This window comes from Camelina sativa, chromosome 5, assembly GCF_000633955.1.
Source record: "Camelina sativa cultivar DH55 chromosome 5, Cs, whole genome shotgun sequence".
In the NCBI taxonomy this organism is placed as follows: domain Eukaryota; kingdom Viridiplantae; phylum Streptophyta; class Magnoliopsida; order Brassicales; family Brassicaceae; genus Camelina; species Camelina sativa.
In genome coordinates this window covers 5,166,783-5,179,505 of record NC_025689.1, presented here as the reverse complement: position 1 = coordinate 5,179,505, position 12,723 = coordinate 5,166,783, and the positions used below count along the sequence as shown (strand labels likewise).

The 12,723-nt window shown below is 30.9% G+C and overlaps 2 protein-coding genes across 2 annotated transcripts; both read right to left on the bottom strand.

The window, feature by feature from the left end:
• On the bottom strand, window positions 203-1,290 carry LOC104785587 (patatin-like protein 2). The gene is made up of 4 exons (XM_010510831.1): window positions 1,241-1,290; window positions 783-1,085; window positions 529-701; window positions 203-424 (listed from the first exon to the last, which is right to left on the bottom strand). Exons 2-4 carry the CDS (start codon window positions 918-920, stop codon window positions 346-348), a joined length of 390 nt encoding a protein of 129 aa, XP_010509133.1. The 5' UTR covers window positions 921-1,085; window positions 1,241-1,290; the 3' UTR covers window positions 203-345.
• Window positions 2,072-4,049, bottom strand: LOC104785586 (patatin-like protein 2). The gene is made up of 6 exons (XM_010510829.1): window positions 3,844-4,049; window positions 3,380-3,748; window positions 3,106-3,267; window positions 2,652-2,954; window positions 2,398-2,570; window positions 2,072-2,293 (listed from the first exon to the last, which is right to left on the bottom strand). The coding sequence occupies exons 1-6, from the start codon at window positions 3,973-3,975 to the stop codon at window positions 2,215-2,217; spliced, it is 1,218 nt and encodes a 405-aa protein (XP_010509131.1). The 5' UTR covers window positions 3,976-4,049; the 3' UTR covers window positions 2,072-2,214.

Here is a 12,723-nt window from a genome sequence, read left to right as displayed (position 1 = left end):
GCTAAATTTGTCAACTCAAATCTCAAAATAACAAATTTGACATCCATAAAAATCAATTTCTGTGTTTGTGCTATTTTTGAAAAATAACTTTGTGGTATTTTTGGAAAAACAAAACTTTAAAACAGTGATAAAAAGAAAACTAAAATAGTGGTATTTTGAGGAATTCCTTTTAATTGTATCTTTTAGGTAGCTAAAAAAGAAAAAAAATGGATAACATTATTCTAACTGATGTTGGAAGAAGACCAAACATTTTTTTGCATTTCCCATTTGTCATAAACAAACCAAACGTGTAATAGTGAAAGGAAACAAATCATCAACAATAGATATACATTAGATAATATTTTTTTATTTCATATTTGGTATTTTCCCCTGAGGTGATCGCATGTCTCGGATCTTCTTTTCTTTTGAAAGTATTCCTGCTAACCTTCATAAGCAAAAAAAAAAAATTATATATATATATATATATATAGTAGCAAATATATACATACGAGTGGATAAAGCTAACAAATGCAATAATGATGAACGTACTTTATAAGAGCCTTTTCATTGGTCATTTGATAAGCATTTTCGTTACAACCTGAGTCTAGATTGACTCTTGAAACAGGTTTCTTTAGTAGTTCATCTCCTATATTGGCGAGATTGTCCAAATTCTCGATGGTTGCGATATCAACAGAAGCAGCATCCCCAGTTAATGTGTCATCCTATATGTAATTGAAACGCATATCTATATCTTAGAAGTTATGACGACAGAAAAAAAAAGTTTAGTGAGTTGATTTTGATACCTGGATGCGAATATAGTTGGCTCCGGAATGAAGAGCTCGAAAAACACAAGAGAGATGAAAATCAACCATATCAGAGCTAGCGTGCGTGAAAACATCAATGAGAGGTGTAGAGTTGTCGTGTGTTAACCAACTCAGCATTCCCCAACCAGCTGCTTCTTTTGCATTGAATTTTTCTTCGGCTTTACGGTTTCCGGTTCCAAGCGAAAGCACAAGAAACCTTCCGTAATCATTTGGCCTTATTGGGAAAAAATCACTGCTCCCTCTTGTAATCTCCTTTGTTACCTCCCCAATGGCCACCAAAGCCTATATACGTACGTACGTAACAAATAACAATTATGTGATATATTATTCGAGGCCCCCTCTATATTTTATGTTGATATATATCAAATACTAATTGATAAAAAAAACCCTACTACGACTGTGCAACAATAATATATAATCTATGGTACGTATATTACCGGGTTATTAGCTGCAACTCCGCCATCAATAAGATTGTATTCTTTAATGTTTCCGGNGTATTTAACGAGAATACGCAAAAGTTTTTAGAATTATAATTAAGATTTATAAGATCACGACAGTGGGATATACGGTATGATAAATTTTTCACATAAATTTTATTATTTTTTAAAGATATGCAAACTTTTGTTTTGTTAGTGCGTGGAAACGAAGATAGATTAATTGTAGGCTAATTCTCATAAATACCACTATCAAAATTTTTTATTCCAGAAAAACTACACATTAATAATTTTTCCAAAAATACTACTCCCTCCGTTCTAATTTAGCTGTCGTTCTAGGATTTAATTTTTGTTTCATATTAGTTGTTGTTTTAGATTTTCAATGCAGATGTTTGATGAATATTCCAATCTTATCCCTGCTGCTTTAAAGTTTCAACCAATGAAAAAATTATAAAATATATTAATGAAGGACAAAACATAAAATTTAATAATTTCCTTAATTTGTGTGCAAAAACCTTAAACGACAGTTAAATTAGTATAGAGGGAGTATAAATTAGACTAAAATTTTAATATTAAAATATAATTTCTAAATCCTAAACATTAAACTTTACCCCTAAAAACTATACCCTAAAGCTAAATTTGTCAACTCAAATCTCAAAATAACAAATTTGACATCCATAAAAATCAATTTCTGTGTTTGTGCTATTTTTGAAAAATAACTTTGTGGTATTTTTGGAAAAACAAAACTTTAAAACAGTGATAAAAAGAAAACTAAAATAGTGGTATTTTGAGGAATTCCTTTTAATTGTATCTTTTAGGTAGCTAAAAAAGAAAAAAAATGGATAACATTATTCTAACTGATGTTGGAAGAAGACCAAACATTTTTTTGCATTTCCCATTTGTCATAAACAAACCAAACGTGTAATAGTGAAAGGAAACAAATCATCAACAATAGATATACATTAGATAATATTTTTTTATTTCATATTTGGTATTTTCCCCTGAGGTGATCGCATGTCTCGGATCTTCTTTTCTTTTGAAAGTATTCCTGCTAACCTTCATAAGCAAAAAAAAAAAATTATATATATATATATATATATAGTAGCAAATATATACATACGAGTGGATAAAGCTAACAAATGCAATAATGATGAACGTACTTTATAAGAGCCTTTTCATTGGTCATTTGATAAGCATTTTCGTTACAACCTGAGTCTAGATTGACTCTTGAAACAGGTTTCTTTAGTAGTTCATCTCCTATATTGGCGAGATTGTCCAAATTCTCGATGGTTGCGATATCAACAGAAGCAGCATCCCCAGTTAATGTGTCATCCTATATGTAATTGAAACGCATATCTATATCTTAGAAGTTATGACGACAGAAAAAAAAAGTTTAGTGAGTTGATTTTGATACCTGGATGCGAATATAGTTGGCTCCGGAATGAAGAGCTCGAAAAACACAAGAGAGATGAAAATCAACCATATCAGAGCTAGCGTGCGTGAAAACATCAATGAGAGGTGTAGAGTTGTCGTGTGTTAACCAACTCAGCATTCCCCAACCAGCTGCTTCTTTTGCATTGAATTTTTCTTCGGCTTTACGGTTTCCGGTTCCAAGCGAAAGCACAAGAAACCTTCCGTAATCATTTGGCCTTATTGGGAAAAAATCACTGCTCCCTCTTGTAATCTCCTTTGTTACCTCCCCAATGGCCACCAAAGCCTATATACGTACGTACGTAACAAATAACAATTATGTGATATATTATTCGAGGCCCCCTCTATATTGTATGTTGATATATATCAAATACTAATTGATGAAAAAAACCCTACTACGACTGTGCAACAATAATATATAATCTATGGTATATTACCGGGTTATTAGCTGCAACTCCGCCATCAATAAGATTGTATTCTTTAATGTTTCCGGTTGAATCCTGAGTAGTGAAGAAATGGGCTGGCAAGTATGTAGGGGCTGCTGAAGTTGAGATGGCAATGTCAGCAAGGGTTGCGTTCTTGAGTGGATTGTTTTTCACCTATGAGATATATTATAACAAAGTTTTGTAAATTTGGTATACCAAAGAACCTAAACAAAAGTTTTTCACCTATGAGATATAAAGTCACATAAACAAAAGAACCTAAACAAACCTCGTAACTACTGAATATAGTAGGTTGAAGATGTTTGATATCGAACGTTGGAATGACGACGTTGGTAAGTGTTTGATGCAACCTTGTATCACCCAACTTCGCATGGATAAGCTGATGAAGGTATTCACCGTCATATTTAGGACCACTCAAGGACTTGACGAGGTTTTTGGCGGCCGATAATGGGAAATGATCTTGAGGGAAGATCTTTGGACAGTTGTCAAGATAGAATTCTTTAATTTCAGAGGCTGCAAACAAGGGTCGACCTTCCTTGTTAGGAGCGGTGAGCATGGCTGTCACTAGACCACCGGTGCTTGTTCCTGCCATTACATCAAAGTAGTCTGCAAGCCTGGCTTCTTGTCCATCCAATTTCTGTGCATCCAAATATGTAAAAAATTTACACACACAAAATAATATTATATAGATATGATACATAGTTAGGTAGCAGTTAGCACATGTATATATACCTGAAGTTCGGACTCGAGAAAACCAAGGATAACGGCGGGGATGATCCCTCGAATTCCACCACCGTCGATGCTGAGGATTGTGACTAAGTTTCCATACGTCGGGGGTTGAATAGGTGACTTCGGACTCTCCATTTATATCTTATAGAAAAAGGAATCAATGTATCGTTACTTGAGGGGATACAACTTTGATTGTGAGATATTATGAGGTTTTAGCAAACTCTTATGTATTTATAGACATAGTGGCTGCTATTTCAAAGTTTAAGTTCTTAGGATATGCATTCGTCAAATTAACTTGTAGCTTCATGCCTTTGTGTTGAACTCCAATCTTATTGGTTCTTGATTTCTTGCTTTGTAGACAATAATATGGACTTTTTCGTGAGCCTCTTTTCTTCCTCCACCTTAGTTATGACCACGTCAACCATTTGATAATCAAACTAATTTTCTTCTTTTTAATTAATTTTAATTGTAAAAAGAGAATAAATAAGTGACATGTGTAAGATGAAATTTTTTTATCAAGAGCTCATGCATGAGTTATTATATAAGAATTTCTCTCATATTTTGCTCTTTTTATTATTTTTATTCTAAAGTATGTTTAATTTATATTGTTGAATTAATGGAAATGATCTTATATTAGTGTTTTCGTTATTTCGCATCACTTGAATACACTTGTCTTATAAAACATGTTGTTTACGTAGTGCAATGGTTGGTGGCTGCAACTCTCCACGCGCTAATCCAATATACAATATGTCTCAAATTCTACGTCAAAAATATTAAAGCTTCCTTAAAACCTACGTTAGGAGCTAAATCCAGCATTTTAAACGTGTCAAAAATTCAGGAGTCAGCAATAAGCATCATCAAAATGCAATATAGTGGATATGTGGATGGGATAGTGGAGCGTACGTGTATGCTCGACGAAACTCTTGTAGTTACTTTTTAGACTATGTATACCTTGCTTTCTACTACTTTTTTCTTTTGTTTTCTTGATTTCTATTACATGATGTAAATATAATGTTCTGTAACGATTCAGGATCTACGTACCAAGCTAAATATAATTTGTAGAAGATTTGGAGTGACATGTATTCTCATGCTCTATTATGCATACTAAGTGTAATTTTTGATATTTACATTTACTATGGAATGAAGACGGCTGAGTCACGAAAGTTTCGATAAGATCAACGAAGCGACAATTAGAAGACTACAAGATATATCTTTGTATGGTAATACGCTAATACTAGAAGTCTTTAAGGTTTTAGCAGCCAGTCAACAATACATTCTCGTTTTTGCAACTTTCTTACATATTGACCCAATGAACTAGATATACTGCATTTTACATGACTACTTGTATTAGTATATACGATAATAATATCATAAAAGAAGGAAAAAGCTCATGAAAAGAAAAACACAGGAAGTTTCTTCTAGAATGATATATGAATTTGTTAAAAATAAGTCAGATAAAGAAGCACCAACATATTAAAAATATGGGAAAATATGATCGGTAAAATAATATTTGTTGAATTCACCACCATTATAGTGTCTCAATGGATTAGATGACTTAATTAGCGACAAATAAAGTAATTACGCCTGGTCTAGTTGAAATTTCACCAGTCATAATAAAATAGAAAATACAAATATTACTATTCTTTTTTCTTACATAAATTTTTTTACTATTCTCATTTTGGTCCAAAATTTAAGGAAAAAGAGTTCATATTTAATTTACAAATAATAAAAATAAGTTACCATAGATACTCTTTTCAGCTCTTTTTTTTTTTAATTTACATAGAGAATATAATTGATTGATGATTAGTGTGGTTAGTTTGTGAATTATAGTTTTTTTTTGGTTATACAACCCAATTCCCCTTACTTTAATTTTATATCAGTCATATTTATAGTGCTTTATTTTTGTAGTCTATTCGTGTATTAGTCATATATATATCAGGTGTACCTTTGTATACAGAATTGTAAATGTTGTATATTCTTACACAATTCACTAAATCTCTTTTGATCTCATTCTATCTTTTAAGAGGGGGGTATTGGTTTAGGATTTAGAAAGAATTTTAGATTTTATGTTTTTAAAAATCTTGCTGATTTTTAAAATCATAGAAAATTTAGAAAGTAAAAATGAAGGATTCTAAGAGATTGTTTAGGAAGTTTTTTTATAAATCTTGCTGATTTGTTTTTCCTAATCTTGTAAAATCTTTCTATTTGATGAAAGAGTTTTCATGACTTTTATTATGAAGGAAATGATATAAAATCCTAAACCAATAACATAAAATTTGAATTCATTAACAATCCAAGATTCTTTTGTTTTATTTGAATAACATAAAACTTTTAATGACTTTATAAGACTCTTGATCCAATAACACTAGATTTATCAAGATTTTAGATAACTTTTTACAAATCCACAACCAATAACACCAAATTTTTAAAGAGTTTTAAAGAATCTTGATTGAATAACAACATATTTTACATAACTTTTAAAGTCATTAAAAGTCTTTCCAAATCATAAACCAATACCCCCTCCTAAGTATCTCGTTCAAAAATATTATTTTTTTATTTTTATATATTTATTTTGTATAATAAACCATATTTTTACTATATTATTTAATCAATATAATCATTTTATTTAATAATTAATATATAATTATATTTATTGCGACATTGTATTGTGAGTGATATATCTTTTCTATAGTAATTTTCACTTGTTATATAGTATTTCCAATTTTATAGTACATATGACGTAATGCACCACATTATTGTATATTTATAATTGGTGGTTTGTCATCTTAATATTAATTTACTAGTTTTTTTTGGTATATTTCATCGAACGGAAAGTAAGTACAAATTGGAAGATATCTGACCAAACAATTGACCAAGTGGATACATAACCATGTGTTAGCTAACAATATTCAATAAATAAATAAAAATTAGTTCCCCTCATTAGTGAAGAAAATGAGAATATTAAACATGATTAATTTGCTTTGAACAATGTAAAGAATAAGGAAAAAAAATGTCCAATGATAGATTAATTCTTTAACTATTGTCTGCGGACATTAACTCACTAAAGTTTTATGTTAAATTAGATTTTAACCCGCGGTACACCGCGGGATAATATTTTTACAAAAAAATGAATAATTTTTAAAAAATTGTATTTGTTTGTTAATTTTGTTTCTTTTATTTAGTGTTTAAGATTATATAATTGTATTTTAATTGTTAATTATAAAATTTGATCAGTTGTATACCGCTGACACGCGACAATTATTTAATTTTATTTATACTAATGTTATATTTGTACCGTATCAAATTTCTTATGGTTATAAAAATAGAAATTTTTACTATTTTTTAGATTAAACCCGTGAAAGAATTATATTCATAAAAGTTATTATGAAGTATACCGCATATTAATTTATATTATAAATACTCCAATTTATTATATTTAACCCGTGAAATAATTATTTTTGCATTTTTATCAGCATCTTAATAACTATTAAAGTTTTAATTGTTCAAATGAAACAATATAGTTATTACTGAATATTAGAGTTTTTAAAAGAAGAAAATATTGTATTGATATTTTTGGCATATGTTATTAAGTGTAATAAATTTCTTAATATAGAAATTGTTTTAGGAAATTATAAACCAAATTTGTAGAGACATTTTAGGAATCTAATTGATTATGTTTGTATGTGTAATTTTTTAAGGATTAACTTTGTAAATAAGTGTAACTTAAAGAACACCAAATGTACTTCAATTTATAGAAACACCACTGGATAATTATTTAGTTTTATTTATTATAATGTGAGAAATTTGAGGAATCAACCCCTAAGAACCTCAAATCAAGTACTGTAGATGACTAAATCTAAATTTTACAATCAAAATATGTAAAGCAAAAATTTCTATAGAAAGTCTATACAAACAAAATCTCTAAAGATAGTTTTGGTGATTTTATGGGATTAAAACTTATTGGGTAGAGCTGTTTTTGGAAAAATCGGAATGTATAGATATTATTAAGATTTTATGGCAAGAATGTAACAAATGTTGGTTGATTTAAGAAAGTTTAGTATTTAAGTTTCTCTGCAATGTTATTTATGGAATTTTTTTAGGGGTTAATGTTATAAATAAAAATTTAAATAAGCAAAACTTAAAGGGCATAACACAAAATGTACTTCAAAAATGTTAATATAGACTAGATTTTAACCCGCAGGACAATATTTTTACAAAAAAAAAATTAATTTTAAAAAAATTTTATTTGTTTGTTAATTTTGTTTCTTTTGTTTAGTGTTTAAGATTGTATAATTGTATTTTAATTGTTAATTATAAAATTTGATCAGTTGTATACCGTAGACATGCGACAATTATTTAGTTTTATTTATACTAATGTTACATTTGTACCGTATCAAATTTCTTATGGTTGGAAAAATAGAATTTTTACTGCTTTTTAGATTAAACCCGTGAAAGAATTATTCTTACATTATTATATTTTTGAATTTTTAGTGTTTTTAAATTTAATCTGTAAGTTTAAAGTTATTTAGATTTAACCTGTGAAAAAATTATATTCATAAAAGTTATTATGCAGTATACCGCATATTAATTTATATTATAAATACTCCAATTTATTATATTTAACCCGTGAAATAATTATTTTTGCATTTTTATCAGCATCTTAATAACCATTAAAGTTTTAATTGTTCATATGAAACAATATAGTTATTATTGAATATTAGAGTTTTTAAAAGAAGAAAATATTGTATAGATATTTTTGGCATATGTTATTAAGTGTAATAAATTTCTTAATATAGAAATTATTTTAGGAAATTATAAACCAAATTTGTAGAGACATTTTAGGAATCTAATTGATTCTGTTTGTATGTGCAATTTTTAAGGATTAACTTTGTAAATAAGTATAACTTAAAGGACACCAAATGTACTTCAATTTATAGAAACACCTCGGAATAATTATTTAATTTTATTTTTTATAATGTAAGGAATCTGAGGAATCAACCCCTAAGAACCTCAAATCAAGTACTGTAAATGACTAAATCTACATTTTACAATCAAAGTATGTAAAGCAAAAATTTCTATAGAAAGTCTATACAAACAAAATCTCTAAAGATAGTTTTGGTGATTTTATGGGATTAAAACTTAATGGGTAGAGCTGTTTTGGAAAAATCGGAATATATAGATATTGTTAAGATTTTATGGCAATAAATGTAACAAATGTTGGTCGATTTAAGAAAGTTTTGTATTTGAGTTTCTCTGCAATGTTATTTATGGAATTTTTTTAGGGGTTAATATTATAAATAAAAATTTAAATTTCTATAGAAAGTCTATACAAACAAAATCTATAAAGATAGTTTTGGAGGTTTTATGGGATTAAAACTTAATGGGTAGAGCTATTTTGGAAAAATCGGAATGTATAGATATTGTTAAGATTTTATGGCAATAAATGTAACAAATGTTGGTCGATTTAAGAAAGTTTAGTATTTGAGTTTCTCTGCAATGTTATTTATGGAATTTTTTAGGGGTTAATAGTATAAATAAAAATTTAAATAAGTAAAACATAAAGGGCATAACACAAAATGTACTTTAAAAATGTTAATATAGATACTCAAACTGAATTTTCAAAAAGTCAACGTTAAATTAAAAAGAAATAAAAAATTTATAAATTCTTCTTTTTCTTGGATTTTATGCTATTTTTGGAAGATCATAAATGATAGAGTATTTCAGGATGTGAATTCTAACATTCTTGAGGTTTTAAGAGTGGCGAAGGCAAGCTAAGGCTTGGCAACAGACCCAACTAGAGGTGGATAAGGCAGTCACTAGGTATTTTGTGGATGGCTCGTGGAAAGATGTGGATAGATTCTCCGTATTAGGCTGGTATTGTGTGTTCCCGAGTGACGGAAAGACTTTGATGGGCGCTAGCCGCGCTACTAATCGTCGTTGAAGTTTGTCTCCCCATCACACAGAGGTGGAAGATTTAGTATGAGTTATGCGATGTATGATTGCAGTTGCATTGCTGGCTTCGCCTTTCTCACGGATTGCTCTGACTTGGTGAAGATGGTATATTTTCCTTCCGAGTGGCCGGCTTTCACTGTCTACCTGAACGATATTGCGAGTGATAAGGAGGAGTTTGATTCTTTTTCTATTACTCTTGTTTCTAGGCGTGCAAATATTAAAATGAATTTCTTGGTACGAAAAGTTTGTGTCGAACCTCTTAGTGTCTGTAACGCCCGTGAACCGAGTTCCGGTCTTGGAGGTTGGTGTCACTTGACACCATACTGTTTAAAAGTTGTCGGTTTTGTTCGTTCTCCGGTTTTGTGTGCTTTAGTGGTTTTGGAAAAACCCTTAAGTTTCCTATACAAGGAAAGACGCCTCTTTCGGTTTGGGGGTTCCTTCTCAAGACATCTCTTGCCTTAGAAGAAGAGGAGAGAGTTGTGGGTTCTCTCTGGGAGAGGATGAGAGAGAGGATCATTTGGGGATGGACGGGTGATATATAATGGTTTTTACGGTTTTTAATCATGATATAAATGTGATTTCTGAGTCTTTTGATTTGTTTTCTAGGTTATTTTTGAATATTTATAGGATTATGTACTCATTGGCACGAATGGAGCATAATGAAACTAAATAGAAGGATTTGGAGCATATTCAAGCATTGAGGCTGAGCTGTGAAGTTGGGAGATGAGTTCAGAAGGATGCATCGACCGATGCAAGTGATAGCGTCGATCGATGCAGTGCTTACAAGAAAAATCAGAAGTTTTCCCGAAAGTTTTGAAGATTTACAAAGCTTCCCCAAAGTTTTCCATATTTGCATCATTAGTCTCTGGAAATGTTTTAGGAATATTAATAGGATTTCTAAGTCATTGTTTATACCTAAGTTTTATTTTCTGCAACCTTTTGAGAGAGAGAGACCTAGAGAGCTTTTGGAGAATAAGTCAAAAACTCAGTCTTGTTGAGAGAAACTTCTAAACTCCTTTGTTTTTCTCTTTTGAATTCTTTTATGATATGTATCTTGAACATGATGATTGTTTATTTCACCATGTTTGAGTAGATTTCTTGTTAGGTTCAGGGTTTTTATAGGGTTTTTATGATTTATTAGATTTGTTAATTCTTTATGACTCTTATTCTTCTATGATCTTCATCTTTAGTTGTTCTTCATATTAATTCTTGATTGATCACCTAGAATTAATAATCTAGGAAAATAAATTGATATGGGAATATAATTGAATTTCCTGATAAAAACTTTGATGAGTAAAATTAAAACTTGTTTTTAAAGCTGGTTTTTAAAGCTGATTTTTAACTTGAATTTTACAAAGAGATTTGGATTTTTAGTTTTTAAACTTAGATAATATTTGCAGTGAGAACTGATTTATTTTACAATAAAGTTTAGAGTTCAAGATCTGATTTTAATGATTGATTTAATATTTCATAATTTTCTAAGAATTTCCCTAGACCTAGCGTTTTTAATCCTTTAATTTACAATACTTTTTAATTCTGTTTTTTTGCATTGATTTTTAATTACAATTTTGGTTTACCATAATTAAAAGATTAATAAGTATATTGTATGATCTAGAATATCTATGGATTCGACCACTAGAGTATTACAACAGCAAGGCTGTTAGTACTTAGTACCATTGGGGTTTCCTTCTCGAGCCGTCTCATGCCTTAGAAGAAGAGGAGAGAGTTTTAGGTTCTCTCTGGGAGAGGATGAGAAAGAGGATCGTTTGGGGATGGACGGGAAAAAGAAAGAGGTCTTGGCGTGGGAGAGAAGGAGAGATCAAGAAATGGCGGGAGGGTAGCTTCTCCTTCGTCGTTCAACAAAGATGTTGGAAGGAGAGACCTTATGCTTTGGGCATAGGAGAAGGAGAAGGGAGATCCATCATCTATATGTGTTTAGGGAAGGATGTGATTACTTGGTGGTGGATTGAAAGAGTCAAGCAGGCTTTCTCATGGCTATTATCGAGGTAAGTTGTGTTGTTTGGTGTTTAATCGATTAGGGAATTGATAGTTGTGAAGGATTAGGGTTTTGTGGCAGAAAAGAGCTTGAAGGAAGGCTCTTGTTGTGGTTTCTTGGTTGGTGTCGTTCGACACCAACACTTACGTATGGACAGCGTGAACTGGTACGATCTGAGATGTCTACTTCGATGCAACGTTTGGAGAATGAAACGGAATCCGATTTGGCTGAAATTTGGTGGAGAGCTTCGTGGTGCTATAGACTTCATATTCAACAGTGAATTTTTGGAATTAATGGTTAGTTTTTGAATTACCCGATGGTTAACATGGACGTGTTGTGGTGTCGAGCGACAACAAGGTGGTGTCGGTCGACACCAGCATTGTTGTTGTGTGTTTGGGTCATAGGATAACGCCTGGAGTTAGGTTTGGATGAGGAGAGTTCGACGGAAGTGATGTCGTGGGCGTCGGTGTTGACCGACATTAGGAGAGTTTCGAGCGACACCATATTTGTTGGATCGCAAGTGGAGCGTTGGATGACGATCGACACCAGGTGGAGGTGCCGATCGACACTAAAGGATTTGATAGTGAATCGGAGTATTCGTGGGGAAGTGTTATCTGTGGCTGGACAAAAATAAATATTCCAGCCCATCTCTCTTGTTACTCGGTCCCTAGGGATGGTTGGTTGTGTGATACGGTAACTAGATGAGGTAGGGTTTGGTGTACTTGTGAGAGTGTTTGTAAGGAGCGATTTCTACGTCATTTGTTCCATCGGAATTATGTGGTTCGAGTGAAATCGTTTCCTCTGGATTTCATGTGAGGATTGGGAATCCATTTGTGGTCATTTTAGTGTCACCTTTGTAACAATTTTTTTATCAGTTGGCTTTCTTTGAGCTGATCTAGTTAAAGTTATTGAAAAAAAAAATATATATATATATA

Bases quoted from the DNA above. Each gene is read 5' to 3' on its own strand.
- LOC104785587 (XM_010510831.1), bottom strand. From the start codon at position 920: ATGCTGAGTTGGTTAACACACGACAACTCTACACCTCTCATTGATGTT. The intron at 702-782 runs GTATCAAAATCA...AATTACATATAG, and splicing joins CCAACTATATTCGCATCCAG to GATGACACATTAACTGGGGA. The intron at 425-528 runs GTACGTTCATCA...TTGCTTATGAAG, and splicing joins AATGAAAAGGCTCTTATAAA to GTTAGCAGGAATACTTTCAA.
- LOC104785586 (XM_010510829.1), bottom strand. From the start codon at position 3,975: ATGGAGAGTCCGAAGTCACCTATTCAACCCCCGACGTATGGAAACTTA. The intron at 2,955-3,105 runs GTAATATACCAT...GTACGTATATAG, and splicing joins GAGTTGCAGCTAATAACCCG to GCTTTGGTGGCCATTGGGGA. The intron at 2,571-2,651 runs GTATCAAAATCA...AATTACATATAG, and splicing joins CCAACTATATTCGCATCCAG to GATGACACATTAACTGGGGA.